At 37.9% G+C, this 18,715-nt stretch overlaps 3 protein-coding genes across 4 annotated transcripts in view; 1 reads left to right on the plus strand and 2 right to left on the minus strand.

Moving 5' to 3' along the window:
• Positions 1 to 5,365, minus strand: part of LOC142334629 (uncharacterized) — a 418,890-nt gene extending 413,525 nt beyond the window's left edge. For both annotated transcript variants that reach the window (XM_075382822.1, XM_075382823.1), the window contains exon 1: positions 5,354 to 5,365. The gene's annotated coding sequence lies outside the window, so the exon portion shown is untranslated. The remainder of the gene's footprint in view (positions 1 to 5,353) is intronic.
• Positions 1 to 18,715, minus strand: part of LOC142334628 (nucleolysin TIAR-like) — a 210,302-nt gene that overhangs the window by 85,560 nt on the left and 106,027 nt on the right. The gene's annotated exons all lie outside the window — the stretch shown is intronic.
• LOC142334624 (ubiquitin carboxyl-terminal hydrolase 8-like) lies at positions 1,397 to 17,681 on the plus strand. The gene is made up of 7 exons (XM_075382816.1): positions 1,397 to 3,079; positions 3,145 to 3,436; positions 7,815 to 8,080; positions 8,509 to 8,630; positions 14,832 to 15,043; positions 15,793 to 16,283; positions 16,980 to 17,681. Exons 1-7 carry the CDS (start codon positions 1,664 to 1,666, stop codon positions 17,196 to 17,198), a joined length of 3,018 nt encoding a protein of 1,005 aa, XP_075238931.1. The 5' UTR covers positions 1,397 to 1,663; the 3' UTR covers positions 17,199 to 17,681.

Here is an 18,715-nt window from a genome sequence, read left to right on the forward strand (position 1 = left end):
AAAATGTCTTGAAAATTTTGAGCAGTGTGACTGCTCGGACATGTGGATGGGATATAAATAAGGGAGGCTGTTAGTAGTGGGAAATCATATGATTAACTAAGGAGTGAAATATTCAAACATAGGTTGCTGTTTCCTTGCATTTCTTCTGGTTTCCTTGCATATCCAGTTTGTTGCTCCTTCCTTGCATATCCTGCTCCACCTCCGACCTTAGGAGAGTAAATTTGTTATTGGCAGGACGTAGCCTTCTTAGGTATTTAATTTGGTTTGCAGTGACATATGGTTCACACAATTCGCTTCAATTTGAATAATGCAGGACATTTCAGTCTTAATGTTATTATTCCTTTACATGTAGGCCAATTCTCGACCAAGAATTAAGTTACGCTGGACGTCAGCTTCCAGTAAAACTAGATTATTGGCATAGCTAACCCATCAGGAGCGTTGTTTTCAGTAGCGTAGTTCTTACCACCTGAATTCTTGGAATTGACTTTTTTAATGACTTCAGTGACTTCACTGCTTTGTAGTTAATTTTTGTGTGCGACACGTCATTTTTGCACTTAGGTCCATTTTGTGGCTGACCTCACTAAGAAAATTGACTTCTGATTTCACTTATGAAACTTCAAATTTTATGAATATTTACTAGTTAAAGATTAATAAGGGGCATCTAAGTATTGCCAAAGTTATGTGCCCTATTTCTTAAGTTTTAGCCTTGAGTTTTTGATTTTTAATTATCAATTTTAAAACAGCTCTTATGGTGCTTTTCCTTTCTAGACCGCTTGTGTCATAAAACTGACAGTCCTAATCTAACCCAAAAAGTTTGTGGTCTCTTTAGTTGTTTCATTTCGTGGAAGGCCACAAGCGTCTATCGCGGCTATTTCCCGGCAATCTGCCGGCTATGTTTACATAAGGTTCATTTTTTCTGAGCACCATGCTGAGATTGTTGCGCTGGATTGGTCGAGAACGCTTTTGAGAGTAAACATTTTCGGATCTTCTCCGTTTGTTCACTATGGATTTGGAAAAATTACTTGCAATTAATTGGCTGGACAAAAAGAGGAGCAATCAACGAATTTAATTGGGCAAACATAAAAATCAATTAATGCAATTATTGATCAATTGAATTTGACGTTTTAACAATTATTTTTTCGTAGGTTTAAAATCAACACTGCCTTGATTTACCCATAAATGTACGCAAATGGTTATATTATTTGAGTTATTCAATTTATAACGACGAAAATTTTTCTAGACCCAAATCTGCCAAATTTTATGAGATCTCTGACAGAAGTTTGGCCTGGAAACTTTTTCTCTGGTGGCGACGAGAAGAAAATCTACGAAAAAAAATTGTTAGAACATCAAATTCAATTGATCAATAATCGCAAGAATTGATTTTTATGTTTGGCAAATTAAATTCATTGATTGCTCCTCTTTTTGTCCAGCCAATTAATTGCAATTTATTTTTCAAAATCCATGGGGAACAAACGGAGAAGATCCGAAAATGGTTACTCTCAAAAGCGTTCTCGACCAATCCAGCGCAACTATCTCAACATGGTGCTGAGAAAAATCTTAGACGACCAGTCTTAAACCTCCAGAATCCCTTTTTTAAGTATAGGTTTCCGTTGTAGTTTGATTTGTTGCTTTAGGCCGTATGTAGTTGTTTAACGCCCAGGCAATGGAGCCAAAACAGCTGTATATTGCAAAGTCGTATAGCGAGTTGAAGAGATCTTACGGGAAAGAGATCGACTATGAGCCCCAAAAATCTTATGACAATTATATACAAACAGCTGTACGTGTTTATGACGCCATGATTCAAGCGAAAGGTAGTCGAGACGACGAAAGAACTTATTGCTTAGCTTTTCGGTACTGTAATATTTACAGCATGTTGAGCAAACAGTTTCCTACGAAAAAGGAGTTAATGAAAAACGATATGCCTCATTTGGAGCGTGCCCTCGTTCTATGTGAAGAGATGGCGAATATTTTGAAGTCCAGATACAAAGAGCAAACGCATCGAGAAATGAAGAAGCCTGAAACGAACAGGGGAACTGAACGTGACGAGATTAACAACAACAATAGTCCTCAAAAAATGAATGTCAAAGAATCTACAAAGCTGGTCGAGACTCAGAAAATTCCAACTGGTCAGTCAGAAAACGAAACTCTATCTGTGCCAGAATTCTATCAGTTGGTCAAAACTAAAAACGATGCTATTCTACTGCTCGATCTTCGTGAAGAGAAAGAGTTTTCTGAATCTCGTATCAAAGTTAATAATCAAGTCAACATTCCAGAATCTTTTCTTAAACAGAAACAAGTGCTGACAGCCAGAGAAATTGAACTCTGTCTTGAAGAGTACAGCTTGAGTTTGTGGAACAACCGAACAAATTTTGAATTCATCATTTTGTGTGATTGGGTAGGGCTTGATTCTGGCTTTGTGTATGGCAGCGCATTCTCTATTTTGAGAGACTGTTTGCTGAAATGGTCGCCGGAGCATCCGCTTCACGTTTGCCCAATGATTCTGTCGGGTGGTTTTCGTGATGTTGTTGACCTATTCCCGAATTTGACTAGCAATGCTAAAATCGACAAACCACAGTACGAGCAGCGGAAGTCAATCTTATCTAGGCTTGATTTGAGCCAGCTGTCGGTGAAAGAGGAGCAAATATTACCGAAACCCGAGATAATTAAGGTTCCTTCTGTAGCCACTCGACCCGTAGTCGATAGGTCAAATAAGCCGAAAACGATTCTGCCTCCCGAAATACCACCCTCACCAAATGTCATCAACGAAACAGCTTCTTATCCCGATATTTTAAGTGAGCTGACGAAGCTTGTTTCTGTTTCTGAAGCAGAGGCGAAGAACAAGCTACCAGACATCGCAGCCCAAGTTTCTGAAGAACCATTGGAAAAAACGGGAGGGGATGTGGAATTAAGAAAAACAGCTGCAAAGAAAATACCAAAAGTAGACAGATCGCTTAAGCCTCGTTTAATAGTGCCTAAAGTGGAGGAGGCAGTTCCTGAAGTAGCGAAGTTACTAGCTGAGCTCCAAGAAGAACGAGAAGAAAAGACTCGTTTGGAGGAAGAAAACAGACGAATGCAAGAGGTGATTGTTAAGTTTTGGTGATTGTGATGAGAGATAGAGATAAAAGTGAGTAAATTTGTTTCTAGAGACTGAAAGAAGTGGAGAGCGAAAAAGTTGATCCCCTTGTCTCTCGAGGTTCCAATATGGATGTTGGAGCTTTAAGAGAAAAGAAGCCTCAGTTGCCGCCTTCTGACTGGTCTAGCTCACCTTCAGATACCGCTCAAGCTGGGGGATCGACCAAGAGTTTTGTTAGTGATACTGATAATGCCTCTAGTGGTAGCGTTGAAACTCCATCGCAAGAAATGGAAGAACATGCAAGTGCAGAGCCATCATCAGCACCAATAAAGGACATGGGCAGCACTGCTGGATCAGAAACAAGTAAGTTCAAATCGTGCACAAGATATCAGGGTTTCTCAGCTTAGAAGTGCAATTAGATAAACTCTCTTTGTTAAGAGTGTCGGCTGTTCGCCGAGTTTATTTTGGGTCCTAACTTTAACGCGGTAAATTATGGAGGAGCAAAGCTATATTCCGGGTACGGCCTAGTTCTATCAAGTCACCAAAACCTGCATTTTGGCGCCCAGAAAAATTATGTTTTTCATAACCCCCCTCGGCTGCGTTTATTTGCCTTGCGTCATTTCTTGCAATGATCAATGCTATTTCTAATCGACTTAAATCACTCATAGACTAAATGCGATTTTTCGTCTGACCTTTTAACTTTTTGTCCTCGAAAATGGGATAAACAGGTAAAGTTTAAGTGGCTGATCAACATCCCACCTCCCATGACTTCGCCGTTCTCCGCCTGGTGATTTGGGCCCCCTCTCTTCCAGCCCTCCCGACCCTGCCCCACATCGCTTGATCCCCACTCGGCTTACCCCCCCCCCCCCCCCTAATGCTAGCATCGCTAAGCCCCATCTGGTTACTAGCTCTCGCCGGTCGTTTTAGAGCAATTCGCCCAGCTTTAGTCGGTTATGTTGTAATTATACAAAATTTATACAATTTTTTAATGGCAGTTTAATTGCTCTAAACGAAGTTTGTAGCAATTATATTAGTCATGTCGGTCTTTTTTATGCAATTTTTCGCTTGACCAATTTTGCCTCTGATGCATTTGACTTTTCGTCCTCAAAAACGGGATAAACAGGTAGCGCACAGCGGGCATTAAGTGCTCTTTTGAGCCTTTCAGCTCACTAGTCTTCAAGTATGCGATTCACAGAATCTGTTTTGTAGACTTATACTTATGGTGCGAAGGGCGATTTTTAGAGATTGACCCCCCTCCCCCCTTGCCACCCCATCAGCCCCCGGAGGCCCCCCACCCACTGAAGATAACGGTCGTGGTCGTTTGAGAGCAATTCGCCCGACGTGAGTCGGTTATGTTTTTCTCGCTTGAGCAATTTGATTTCTCGTCGAACGAAACAAGATAATGGATTATCCTAACTGCATTGTCTGTATATCTCATTTAGACTCTTCCTAGTCTGTAAGTGTAGAGTTCATCGAAGCTGCAATGGAAGCAGAGCTTGGTAAGAGGTTACTCTGTCTATAATAGTGATGCTTATTTGTTCTCTTTTGACGAGAGGGATAATTAGGGTTGCAGGAGATACTCCTAGTTTATCAAATATGTGTGCTGAGAAGTGAGGACTCAGGAGAAAGCATTGCATCTAATCAGGAAAATATATTTGCAAAAGTTTTCTTGTTTTAGTAAAAAGTGTTACAAGCCAAACTCAAATGAGGTGGCCGTCGGGAGCGCAACTGAAATGTAAAATGATTTTTAAATTCATTACTTTCCTCAATCTGATCGTTAATTAGTTTTTATCTTCGATAAGTAATATGAAATTCAGCAAACCTGAGCGACAAATACTTTATAGGAACTGCAAATTGTTAAGATCTGAGTCGTAATTTAATCCGTTGTTGAATTGGTTTAGCATAGAGCAAAATACATATCTTCATAAAGCGTGGAATGACTATCTGACTAAAGCAAATATACTATGATTATTTTCTGCTTAACTTTAAAACTTGTTGAACATAATTGTTCTTTTTTCTATGACAACCTGTTATTTTTAAAAGGAGAGAAAAGTAAATGTGAGCGATATCGAAAAAATAGGGTACAGAAAATGGGATTTGAAAGGAGATTTTGATCTTAACACTGAAATCTTTATTGAAAAGTTTCTCGAGAAACGGGCCTTGTATATCAAAAACCTGTTGTATGCGAAATGTAGCAGTCGGTGCGTTATTGAAATTCTTACTCGGAAACCATGAGCAGCAGCTACCAAAGTGTGCTAATCGAGATCTAATTTATACAGAATTTAATAAGTTCTTATCAAAAATAAATAGTACTCTTTCTTAATTTCATTCAGTTGTGTCCGGAGATCCCATCACTGAAAGAGAACCGATTTTTTTCTTTCTCTATTAGAAATAGCAGCCTTTGTTCACACCACTGAGCACATTGAAAGCAATAATTGTGCAATTTTCAGCGTGCTTCAACTCAACTGAAGTTCAACTCAACTCAACTGAACCAGCCCTTTTCAAAGTTACCATTGACATGTGATTTGATTTGGAACTAAGAAAAACACTTTCTATATTGGAATTGATCTATTAGCAGCCTTCGATACATATGATCATATTACACTTCAATCGATTCCCGATTTCAGCCTAGACTTCGATGGTGTTATCATGCTTCCTAAAATTAATTGTGTAGTCTTCGGAGCAGAAATCAAAACTGGGGTGTAACACAAGGTTCTGCTTTAGGCCCCGTGTTTTTCACCTGTTATTTGCCGTTAGAGCTCATAGTCGAACGGCTTCAAATCCACTTTTTTTTGCTGCGCTATTGATCCTGTGGTGTACATTGCCACAAAGAAGTAGTTACTCAGTAAGCTTGATTTGATTACAACCACTTCACAGAGATGGTTTAGCGGTTACACAACTACAAATAATTACTAATATGACTTCAACTATTGTGCGAAAGATTTCCATTTTGTCGGTTCATTTAAAGTTTGAGGGCTATATTTTAGATGATTAATTCGTACAATAGTCAAAACCAAATTCGTCCAGTTAGTTTCAGTTGGTACTGCTCTCTATACTATCATAGATTCAGTTGATCAGGATGTGTTAATCGAGCTGAGCAGAGTAATGATTTTTACGCAGCTTGACTATTGTAATTCACTATTAATGCTTACTTGCTTTACTTACGGGGAAGCTACAGTAGATTATGAAATATGCTTTCTTTTTGGCTGACTTTTATCTTGGACTTAAGCGTCAATGTTCATCAAGCAAGTCCACTTGATACTTGTGAATAAACGTGTTTTTTCAGTATACTTTTTGGCCTTCGTTTTTTTAATGCCTTAGCTGCCTTGTTCTTAGTTATGATATGTTTTGACGACGCGATTAGGTATATAACTTTCGAATCGGTGCTGCTCAATCTGGTTTTAGAAAGATCATGAAGTTGTGCCTCATGAGTGGAACGGACTGCCATGTGAGTTGAAGCTGATAACAGATGAACTAATTTACAGAAGTAAACAAAACGTTTTCAAATGGAATATTATGTACTGAAGCACCTAAACCTTAAATATTAACATTAATAATAACAACAAAAATAATAGTGGAAATTTTTCACTTTAATCTTTGAATTCTCAATCAGAGAGAAAGCTGAAGTGAAGATCGATCAAGATTTTACACTCAGGCTTAATCACTATAACTAAGAAAGGGAGAAAAGCAGCTACTAAAAAAATTCAAAATTGAAATAAACGTTTTAAAATATTTTTGGAAAGCATTGCGGTATCAAAAAGTGAAAAATATCTAATTTTTCAAAATAGCATGAATCTGTTCATGCTGAATCTGGAACTTCTGAACATGGCGTTTATAAAAAAAATAGTTGGAACACGTTGTAAAAGCAGTTTTTTATTTGCAAAATGAGCAAAAAAATTAATTTTATTTTCTAGTGAACTAAATTTTGATTGGTAATTTTTCATTGATAAATTTTCTACGGTTGGTTGGTTATTAATTGCTCTCAAACAAAGCTTAAAGCTATTATTGTAATTGTGCTGGTCTTTTTTATGCACGCTTGACTGTTTTTGCTCTTGAGCTTTCTTTGACATCTTGAGTGGCTTTTTCGCTCTTGATCTTCGTTTTTGTGATCTAAGTTGCTCTTTCTGAAATTTCAGTTTGTTGCTAGTATAAAAGTGACTGTGAATGACAGGAAATCAATGACACTGTAGCTAAGGTTATGATGCTGGACTGGTATACTGGAGGTCCGGTGTTTGAACCTCTATGTGGTTTGAGGTTTTTGCACTCAGAATCTTCATAAGCTACATCCCCTTAAGAAAATGCCTCCGTCTGACGTTCAAGAGCCTTTCGTCCGGCGCCAGTCGTTTTTTTTTTGAATAATTGCTCTCAATAAAGTTTGTATCAATTATATTAGTCCTGTGGTCTTTACAATGCTCTTTGCTTAACCCAATTTTGTCTGACGCTTTTAACTTTTCGTCCACAAACGTTTTGAACAGATTAAGCCCGGAGGGCATTATGTGCCTGAGCAGGTTCTTTTTGCAGTCATTCAAGCATGTTTGAGGAGATATGAAGTGCGGATCTTAATCTTAAGCTTTTGACTTAAGAATTTCAAATGTGGTGATGGGTAACTTTTTATAATAAAACCATCAAATTTGGTTTTGATGCCCTAAATGAGCTCGAAACTTGTCTTAAAAAGTAATCTGACGTATCATTTTACTGTGCTCAAGTTAGAACAAAGAGTAATTATGAGAATGATCTATAGGCTCTATTGGAGGCACTGAGATGAAAACTTATGTGAAATCTCTGCGGGATGATGGCTCATCATCCCTGTCCAACAAGGCAGTCACACCTGCCTCGTCATTGAAGAGAACAAACTCCTCGCCTAACTTGGAAAAGCCTCAAAGCAACAGAAAATCAGAGATGCCTCAAAGTTCATTGAGTGGTCACATACCCTCGCCTCGAAGAGACCGCAAGCCGATGAGTTCACTTGTGCTTGAAATTGACGGAGTTCATCTTAAGAATTTCCAGGTATAGAACAGATTTTAAGTAAATCATCCGTAAAAACAATTTTGTTGAGGCAAAGGATTTTAGTTCACAATTAATGACATACAAAGTTAGCTCGCAATGAGAATTTTCAAAATATTTGTGTCATTCCAATAAAGAACTTTACCTATAAGCTGTTTTGTTTCAATTTGATTATACTCCTCCATCGAGATTCACCTGTTTTTTTTTCCGAAGCCATATATGTAATCCAATCGTTGCATTGTTGAAGTTAAACCAAAATAGTCTTTGGATCTGCTCGTTGAAGCAACAGTTTTGAACTTAGAACAGTTTTGAACTTTGAACTGTTTTGAACCTCTCAATATGTTGATTTATGTTCAAGCATTGATTTATGTTTGAATTGTCCACTGATTCGACGAGCATGAACATTGAACTGAATCGTTTTGTTTTTATAGCCCGATTACGGCAACGTGTCTTACGGACGCTGTGGTCTTCGCAATTTGGGCAATACCTGCTACATGAACGCCTGTCTTCAGTGCCTCAGTCACACTTACCTACTGCGTGAATACATTGTCAGGTATTGCAGCAGCATTTTGTCCAATTTTCCAGTGTCCAACAAATGTGCTAGTTGTGCGCGCCGTTCCCCGGACCAGATTTTCGATTTTTGGAATAAATAATTGTTATGTGGTTAAAAAACAGTTTGCAATTAGAGTTATTTTTTCATTTACGTACATTAAGATTTTAAGATATCCATATCGAAGCAAAAATTAATAGACATGGGAAATGCTCGAAATGTAATTCAAGTATATATTAAATGGCATTAATAACCACGGGAAAGCAGTGGTTACCCTGAAAAAGCTGTCAGATGGCCTAATGGAAGTACCCTTTCCAACCAGATGAGATCAAAAGCGCGTTATTCTCAGGCCAAAAGATGCATCAGACAAAATAGCCAATTATTTTGATTTCACAAAGTATGATATGGGGAGACCTCTCAATGAAGCGTTACTCATTTGTGGTACTTAGGACAAGCTGCAAGCTCTTGGCTATTGAATAAGAGTGTGGCTATGTCACGGAACTTTCAATGCGATACATATACTACGCATATACTCAAAGACCTCTATACATCGAGGAGAGCGAAACCTAAAATTTTAAGTGCTCTCAAAAAAAAATTGGTCTCAACTATCTTAGAAAACGGCATAATCAGGTTAAGCTCTGAGGGTATTAAGTGCTCTCAGAGCCTTACGATCCACTATTCTCTAAGTGTGCGATTCGCCGAAACGCACAGGCTGTTGAAGACCATTCGCCCGTTACGTTTTTTTTAATAGCCGCACAGCGATTGCTGGGGGCTATTATTGGCCTTCTCTTGGTTTTTTACAATTCAAAGAATTTGAATTGCATTGGGGCGCATTTTTTTAAGATCTGTTCACACATTTTCATGATATTTGAAGTCTGAAGTTAAATTGGAGTGGTGAATATTTGAAGTTAAATCGGAGTAGTGATTCTGGTCACGCCGAAACAGGAAGTGGAGCGAAAAGGCGAGTGGTTTTGCAGCGTGAAATTTTTGCGCTCTAATTTTAAAGTAGAGTGAGAAAACGGTGTTTGAACAAAAATTCGCTTTCTGGCTAGTGGTTTTTTTGCGGCAATTTCAATTTCTACTCTTGATTTTTACTCTTTTTTTTCAATTTTTTGGATTGGATTTTTTTCTAAGTGGTTTTTCTAATCCATTCGTAATTCATTCTAGGCCTAGTTTTTTGTTAGAAACAAATTTCTATTTCTCGCTAGTGGTCTTTTTGTTCACATGTGGCATTTTGGCATTGATTTTCTGTTTTTTTAAGAAATGGTTTTCAATTTCATCATAGGCCGTTCTAGGTCCAGTTTTTTGTTTAGTGAATGAAAACTCTTTGAATTGTACGTCAGTACTTGTCCTGCTATGTTTTTTTTTTATTTCGTCGTCGCGATTTTTGTTACGACCATATGACGTCACAACCACTTCAAATCTGCTTTTTGTTCATTCGTTCAGTGCTATTTCAACTGAAGTGCTTGTGTGACGTCATTTTTTGCTCCTGGTGGAGCGAGTTTTTTTTGTTTATTTGCGTGATTAAATTTTTGGTCACACTTGACTTACCTCACTCACAAAAGTGACCTCCTCACTTTGAAATTGACTTTAATTTACTTTAATTCAAATAGATGAGGTCAAATGGGTGTGTGTCACTCTAAATGAAGATTAATAGAGAGCAGCTAATAGAGGCTGCAAAAACTTATACAGATTTTAATCAAAATATAACATATCAGCCTTCATTGAAACGACGAATTTTTGAGACTGCAGATCTACGAGGCTATTGCGGCTATCTTCTGGCAATCTGCTTTAAATCTGCAATCTATGTTTTTAAAATTGTGACGGGGTCTTGCTTGTCAGGTAGCATCTTTTGAGCTTTTTTCGATTGCTTTTTGTGATCATTTGGCCGTATTATTGACATATTTTGTGAAACTTTAGTAACTTTGCTTGAAGTTATTCTTCTAATTGTTTTTGCTATTTTTCTTTAAATAGGCATTCTATTTGAATAGTTGAGCATATATGGATAGATTTTGATCGCTATGCTATCGAGTAATTTGCAAATTCATCTGATCGGCATTGGCTAAAACTTAAGTGGATGAATCTGGGACCCAATATTTAGTATCAGAGATGAATTAAAGAGATCGTAACTTTGTGTGAAATTTTTGATTTGAAGTTGTGAAAATCTTACTACAACAAAAATCACAAAAAAATGCAGAAGACTTACCGATACGAAACACAGACATCTGTCGCGAAGACAAATATAGTTTCTGTAGAAAAGGGAAGATAGCCGACTAACGTCGATAGATATATTCTGTTTCGCCCCCCCCCCCGCCAGTGTTTTATATGACCCCCAGTTACAAATTATATGTTGTTATATAGCAAGTTACTATGTAAGAAAATAGCACGTGCGCCTGGGGGTCATAAAAAATTTATGCTTACTAAGGTGGGGGTGGGGGGGGGGGGGCGAAACAGAATAGATCCACGTCGATGAATTGCTGGGGTGAAAACTTTGCTTACGATTTGTGAAAATGTTAAACTATCTGTCAAGTTTTTTCTTGAAGTTTTTAATTGCTCTCAGACGAAGTTTGAAGCAATTATTGTAATCGTGTTGGTTTATACAAAGTCATGCCTGACTGTTTTGACTTTTGGTGTGAATTTTACGCTCGAATTTTTGCATGATCTTAATATCTCCCGTTCACAATTTATAGCAACTGGACTGGACTCATTCAGGCTCCTCCATCATTCAATCAACCTGCAAAAGATTAGAGCTCCCACTAGCTCCTATTTTAACCCATTTTGCAGCTATTTCGGCATTTTGCATGAAGCCTTTTTTACTTTAAGCTAGTTTAATTATTCGCTCATTCTGCTAAAAGTGCTTTTAAGCAGCAGTTGCTCAGTAAAGCAATCTAAAAGGGGTATTAAAAAACGAAATCAAAAATAGAAACGGGATACCCCAATAAAGTCCAATTTAGATGACCGCTACATAATCTTTGTTCTTATAAGTCTTAGTTACTATCAGTTGTAAAAAGAAGTGACTAGAGGAACGGGGGGGGGGGGGGGGGGGTAGGACAATTTTTGCAAAAAGACTTGTAGTGCTTATTGGTATTTTATACGAGTAGTTAAAAGAAGTGACGAGGAACAACGGGGGGACGGACACTTTTTGTCTCGTTGTTAATGAATCATTTCTTTCTTTTAGGTCATTGTCCCATTGCCCATTGTATACGTCCCCCCGTTGTTCCTCTAGTCACTTCCTTTTATTACTGATACAAGCCCCTTTATCCTATCATTAAGGGTCAGGAGTATGTAACAGCTAACTGAAATAAAAAGGGTTCGCACTTTGAAAATTTATAGAACATTATAGAACATTCTTATAAGTCTTAGTTACTATCTAAAGTGCTTATTGGTATTGATACGAGTAGTAAAAAGAAGTGACTAGAGGAACAACGGGGGGGGGGGGGGGGGGGTACGGACACCTTTTGCGAGAAAAACAGGGGGGACAATTTTGGTAATGAATCATTCTATGCTTTTAGAGCATTGTCCCATTCTCCATTGTAAAATCGCGTTGCAAAAAGTGTCAGTCCCCCCCTGTCGTTCCTCTAGTCCATTTTTTACTACTGATGCGAGCCTCTTTATTAATGGCCGCGAAGCTATAGCGGCTATAATTGGGGACATCGTGGTTTTTTTACGACTCGAAGAGGAGTATTGATATTCTACAGGTTTTTTTTTAGCAGAAAACAAGTTTGTTCATGACTTGAATTTTGACTTCTTTCTATTTGAGCTTTTGCCTCCGTTTTTGATTGTTGACTTCTGTTTTCGAACATTGGACTTTAACAATGGATTAGTTTGTAATGTATAGCAATTGGTAACAGTCTGTAATTCAAGGTGAAGAGGTCAATTTGAGAAAATTTGATCCCATTTAACTACCTACCCCGCCCCCCAAAAAAACTACCCCCCCCACGTACCTACCCCCCCCCAACGTACCTAAACCCCCCCGTACCTAACCCTCCCCCCCAACGTACCTACTCCCCCCAACATACCTACCACCCCCCCCCCCCCAACCCCAACGTACCTACCCCCCCCCCCCTCGCCTCGTACCTAACCCCCCCCCCCCACGTACCTACCTACCCCCCGCAACGTACATACCCCCACCCCACCTACCTACACCCCCCCACCACCTATTTGCCCCCCACCTACCAACCCCCCCCCCCCCCCCCCCCAACAGCACCTACCCACACCACTGAACTGAAAAATTTTAACGCTTTATGTTATATTGGTCTACTATTTTTGTTATTTCTATTGTTTTTTCGATATTCTGATTTTGTCCCAGTTAGAATAGAGATATTTTGCACGACGATTCGAGTCGTTTCCGGTATTCTACCGGCTATGTTTTTAATTCGTCGTCTCCATCGATGATTCTTACGACCTGATTTCTTGGGATTGACTTTTCCAATGACTTCAGTGACTTCTACTGGTTTGCAGTTAAAATTTGTGTACGTGATGTCATTTTTGTTTTTAGGTCAATTGCGTGACTCACCTCACTCAAAAAAAGGACTTCCGAACTTATGGAATTTCAAATTTTGTGAACATTTACTAGTTAATAGTGTGCATTTAAGTAGTGCCAAACTTATATGCTCTCATTCTTGATTGTTAGTCTTGAGTTTTTGATTTCGCATATCAAATTTGGAAACGCTTTTTTCGGGCTTCTTCCTGATAGCCCGTTTGTGTCATATAATTGACAGTCCGAATATAACCCAAAAAGTCTAGTGGTCTGTTAAGGGACTGGTGGTCGATCTGTCAATCTTATTCCTTCAGTTGTTTCAATTCATGGAAGGCCACAAGCGTTTATAGTGGCTATTTTCCGGCAATATTCCGGCTATGTTCCTATCATTAAGAGACAGGAGTATGTAACTGCTCACTGAAATAAAAGGGTTCGCACTTTGAAAATATTTTTGTGGAACAATCAATTTTCTTTTCGTTTTTTCTTTTATTCACAATCAGTTATGCGAATCAACAGTGTTTATTTTCCAGCAATCTGCTGGTTAATTTTTAGCTTGTTTTTTAACCAAAAGATAGTTAATCTGTTTAAAAAATTGTTTCAGTATCAGTGCGGCAGGATGTGAAACGAAAATGTTTAGTTCAAGATTCTAAACAGGCGTCAAATTTTTGTGCATGCATTTTTATCTGCTTGCCTAAGAACATTGCACGAAGAAATCTGACTTCTGTTTAGCACATTGTACTAAAGATTTTCCTTTCCCTTCCGTCATTGAATTTAACATCATGCTGCACTATCAATTAATCAATTTCAAAAAAACTAACAAACTTAAAAAGTAAACATAACCGACAAATTTCGGAACAATTGCTCTCGAAGGGAAAAATTGCTCTTATCTATTAGAGTTTGCGTCATTCGAGGGGTAGCATGGAGCACAAGTTTACTAAGGTGCTTTTAATGAGTCCAGCTGTTTAAAATTGTGACTGAAAGAAATTAAGATCATGCAAAAGTTCGAGCGTAAAATTCTCACCAAAAATTGAAACGGTCAAGCTTTGCTTTCGGAAAGAATTAAGGAGGTCAGAATAATTGCTTCAAACTTGTTTCTAGAGCAATTAAACTTCAATAAGAGAAAAACTTAAAAGCGATTTTACATATTATCGATTATCTTTTCTTTCAGAAATTCTATGTCTTCGAGTCAAATGTCTGCTTGGCTTCGTCAAGTTTTCAGGCTGTTTTTTGTTTCGTGATAAGATTTTGGTTTTTGTTGCAACCATTTGACGTAGCGCTCAGTTCAAGTTGGCTTATTTTATTGAGCCCATAATTTTGTTTACTAATTTGCGTGTGTGACATCGTTTTTACACTTAGAGTGAGTTTTTTGTTAATTGCCGTCGTATGAGTTGACACTTCTGATTTACGAGATACTGCAAATCATTCAATTTGACGGGTTGAAATCAGAAGAAATGGTTCAATTTCATGCCAAATGGTCAAACGCCATATGGGCGTTCACTTTCGCGGTTTTAAAATCAGAGCCTTGTATAATCGCTGATTGATAGTATTTTCCGATGCAAGAAAATAATTTTAATGGATGGAGTTTCCGAAAACTTATCTCCTGAACGTCCGCTGGGTCATCCATTTTTATCTTCATCTTCGGATCATTATTTGAATAGAATCAGTCTTTGAATTTGGCTGAATGTTCAGATCTGTGTAATTTGATAATTTCGGTTTTGTATCAGGGGCAAGTTCTTCGACTATTTGAACCCAAATAACAAAGAAGGCATGGGAGGGTACATAGTGTACGAGTTCACTATCCTTCTCCGTGCAATGTGGAATACGCAGTACAGAGTGATCAGTCCAGTGGACATTAAGGCAGCCATGGGAAAGTACAGGAAGCAGTTCAAAGGCACTGATCAGCAAGATGCACAAGAGTTACTCATTGCACTTTTAGGTGAGAGCAAAAATCACGTCGACTTGCAGTATCACACTGTTTTAGGCGTGCAATCGCATCTAATTGTTGATTGAGTCTATTCTTTTAAATGCTGAAGCTGAAAGTTGAATGCGCTTAAGATATCGGCTATTGTTTGAAAGCAAATTTAATTATTGAATTTTCAACTTGCTACGGCTCTCAAATTGGAAGACTTTTGATTAATAGCCGCACAGCGATAGCTGAGGCTATTATTGGCCTTCTCTTGGTTTTTTTTTTTATTTCGTCGTCATGATTTTTGTTACGACCATATGACGTCACAGCCATTTTTTGTTCATTCGTTCATGCAATTTCAACTGAAATGCATGTGTGACGTCATTTTTCGCTCTTAGTGGAGCGAGTTTTTTGTTCATGTGCGTGATTAAATTTTTGGTCACACTTGACTCACCTCACTCTCAAAAATGACTTCCTCACTTTGAAATTGACTTTTATTTACTTTAATTCAAAGAGATAAGGTCAAATGGGTGTGTATCACTCTAAATGAAGGTCATTTGAGATCAGCTAATAGAGGCAGCAATAACTTATACAGATTTTTAATCAAAATATAACAGATCAGCCTTCAATGAACAGACAAATTTTTTTGGTCTGTCTTTTTTTACTGTTTTTTTTTTGAGACTGCCGATCTACGAATCTATTGCGGCTATTTTCTGGCAATCTGCCAGCTATGTTTGAGATTTGCTAACAAACTAAAGTGATTTGTTGGGTTGCTTCAGATGGCTTGCACGAAGAGGTCAATATGGCTGGAGAAAAGAAGATCCAGACGATATCTGACAAGGAAATGGACAACAAATCAGACTCTGAATTGGCAAACATCTATTGGGCTAATTACTCCTTGAATAACCGCTCCATCATCGTGGATATTTTTCAAGGACAATACAGAAGTGTTGTCCAATGCACAGTTTGCTCGAAGAAATCGACGACATTTGATGCTTTCATGTACTTGTCTCTACCCATTCCTCGTAGCAGCTCAAGGTCCACTCTTTACGACTGTTTCCAGCTATACTGCATGCCTGAGTATATTGAATGGAGTTGTCCTAGCTGCAAAACTTTGAGGAAAGCAACCAAAAAATTGGATGTGTGGCGTTGGCCGAAGTACTTGATTATTCACCTGAAGAGATTTGAGTTTCTGAATGGGTACAACAGAGTCAAAATTCAATCCAAAGTCGACTTTCCAATGCAACTAATGTCAGATCCCTTGTGGAAGGTATGTTGTGACAAGTGTGATCAGAGTTATGTAATGTTTGGTTATTTTCCACTTTTTAAATCAATATTTTCAAGTGAATTTGGACCCGGAAATGATTTTTTTATTAAAATAAGGGTAGATAAATATTTTTAATTGCCCTTGAACGAAGTTCATAACAATTATTGTAAACGTATGTGTCTTTTTTTATGCAAAATTTTTGCTTGACAATTTTGACTTTTCGAGTGACTTTTACGCCCTTGACTTTTTGCGTTTTGCGTGATCTAAAATTCTCTCTCAATCGCAATTTCAAGCAGCTGAATTGAATTGGAGGCAATTTAATACTAAAAGTCAAACGAAAAGTGCGCCGAAACTGGTGCCATTTTTTACTTTAAATCTTAATAGTGCTATATGTTAACCTCTAATGTGGTTATTTGAAGCCCACTATTGAACTTCTTAGTCCCATTTAGGCCCCCCTCCCTCCCTCCTGCAACTCCTCGTGTAATTCAAGTAGTTAATGATATCGCGACTTTGAACTCTTATTTTACATAATGAAACTATTTTGAATGTTCTGGTTGGTTCCCGTCGATACAGTATGTGATGATTGAGGTATTCGGCATTGACATTGCGCTGCTTTTTCGTGACAACAATCATATCTTTTTTGACACCTCAAAGCAAAAGAGAATAGCTATTGTCTGTTTTTCAACTACTACCTTTTAGAGTAAATTGTCATCAGCGAGGGAGAATAACTTCAGTTTGTACGGTGTGGTTAACCACTCTGGTGGGAGTATAGACAGAGGACACTACATTGCGACAGTATGGATTGATCAGTTGAGACAGTGGTACAAGTACGATGACTCATCTGTCTATTCAGTCTCATCCTCTTCTATTGTCTCTGAAAATGCATACCTCCTCTTCTACCAATCAGCCTCCTCCTGACATCTCATCCAATCAGAATTATTCCTTAACTTAATGAAAGATCTATTTTGTTTCCCTAGTAATAGGTATCTACGTGTAATAGAACCACTTTTTCGGGCTGTCATCGCAAAGATGAATGAATGGAGCGTGAACTTGTGCTCTATGATGTTTTATTATTCCAACTTTATTAACCCAAGTTTAACCTAGGTGCGCACGTGGCAGCATAATTTCTAAACTATTGTCAAGTACGATTAATAATAGGATTTTAAGGTCAGTCAAATTTAACAAATTGGGTTGTGGTACCGCTGTTGTCAGCTTATTCTGAAGTAATGAGAAAATGCATTTTTAATATATCCGATCTCAGAATATACTTGAAATTTTTGAGAGCTGTTTTGGAAATGAATGTGCCCATCTGAAGTCCCTAAATTGTTCATAATTTATAATTTTTACATTGTCTCATCTCCAATTTAGATAATAGCACTTAATTGAATTATGACTCCAAAATCTTTTGAGAGCAAAATTTGAAATAAAGGTTGAGCGTTTTCAATCCTATTGAAACAAACGGTAAAGAGAACAATTTTCCGTGAAGAATGGCGACGTCAGCTGATAAATGAATAAAAAATTGCACTTGTTATTTAATCAGAAGTAATTTGGGCGCGAGGATCCTATGTACAAACGACTGAGACCTGAAGAAGCAACTGGGTTTTTAATAGCCGCGCAGCGATAGCTGGGTCTATTAATGGCCTTCTCTTGGTTTTTTATTTTGTCAAGATTTTTTTAGCAACATACGGCGTCACAATCACTTTCAATCTATTTTTTGTTTATGTAATTTCAACTGAATTGCGTGCGTGACGTCATTTTAACTCTTATTGAAGCGAGTTTCTTTTTCATTCGCGTGATTAAGTTTTTGGTTACACGTTACTTACTCTCAAAAATAACTTCCTCACTCTGAAATTGATTTTTTTTACTTTAGTTCAAAGAGATAAGGTCAAGGGAGTGCGCGTCACTCCATTTGAAGATTATTTGAGAGCACCTATTAGAAGCAGCTATAAGTTTGACAGATCCTTAATCAAAAATAAGCTCTCAGCATCTAATAAAAAGCATTATTTTTTCCGTCTTCCTTTTACTATCTTTTTGAGACTGCAGACCTATGAAGGTATTGCAGCTATTTACTGGCAATCTGTCAGCAATGTTGAGTAATTGCTCGGGGACTGATTTTGACTGAGATCTGTTTGAGAATTGATTTGTCGCGTCTTGCCTGACTTTAGAGATACGTAAAAGTTTTGTACTCTCTGATAGTCGTGTAGATAAACTTTGAGAATAAATATCAATTGAATTTGAGTGGATGTATACCAAGTCAGTGAAACTGAATTTTTTGTTCATCGAAACAAAAGTCAAATGTTCCGTGTGGATAGCTTTGGATGTTCTGATTTCTTGATTAAAGTCAAAAATCCATGTGCTGCATCTGAACCGTTATCCGCACAAAAAATATAGGGCGTTAATGTGGCAACGAGGTTTACAATTAGTCTGGTCAAAGT

The sequence above is a fragment of the Convolutriloba macropyga genome, chromosome 2 (genome assembly GCF_964194025.1).
Source record: "Convolutriloba macropyga chromosome 2, txConMacr16.3, whole genome shotgun sequence".
Taxonomy (NCBI): Eukaryota; Metazoa; Xenacoelomorpha; order Acoela; family Convolutidae; genus Convolutriloba; species Convolutriloba macropyga.

What these genes read in the sequence shown, in the direction of transcription:
- LOC142334624 (XM_075382816.1), top strand. Translation starts at nt 1,664, where the DNA reads ATGGAGCCAAAACAGCTGTATATTGCAAAGTCGTATAGCGAGTTGAAG. An exon ending in CACTGCTGGATCAGAAACAA is followed by an intron (nt 3,437 to 7,814) that starts GTAAGTTCAAAT and finishes AATGATCTATAG; the next exon opens with GCTCTATTGGAGGCACTGAG. An exon ending in GTTACTCATTGCACTTTTAG is followed by an intron (nt 15,044 to 15,792) that starts GTGAGAGCAAAA and finishes GGGTTGCTTCAG; the next exon opens with ATGGCTTGCACGAAGAGGTC.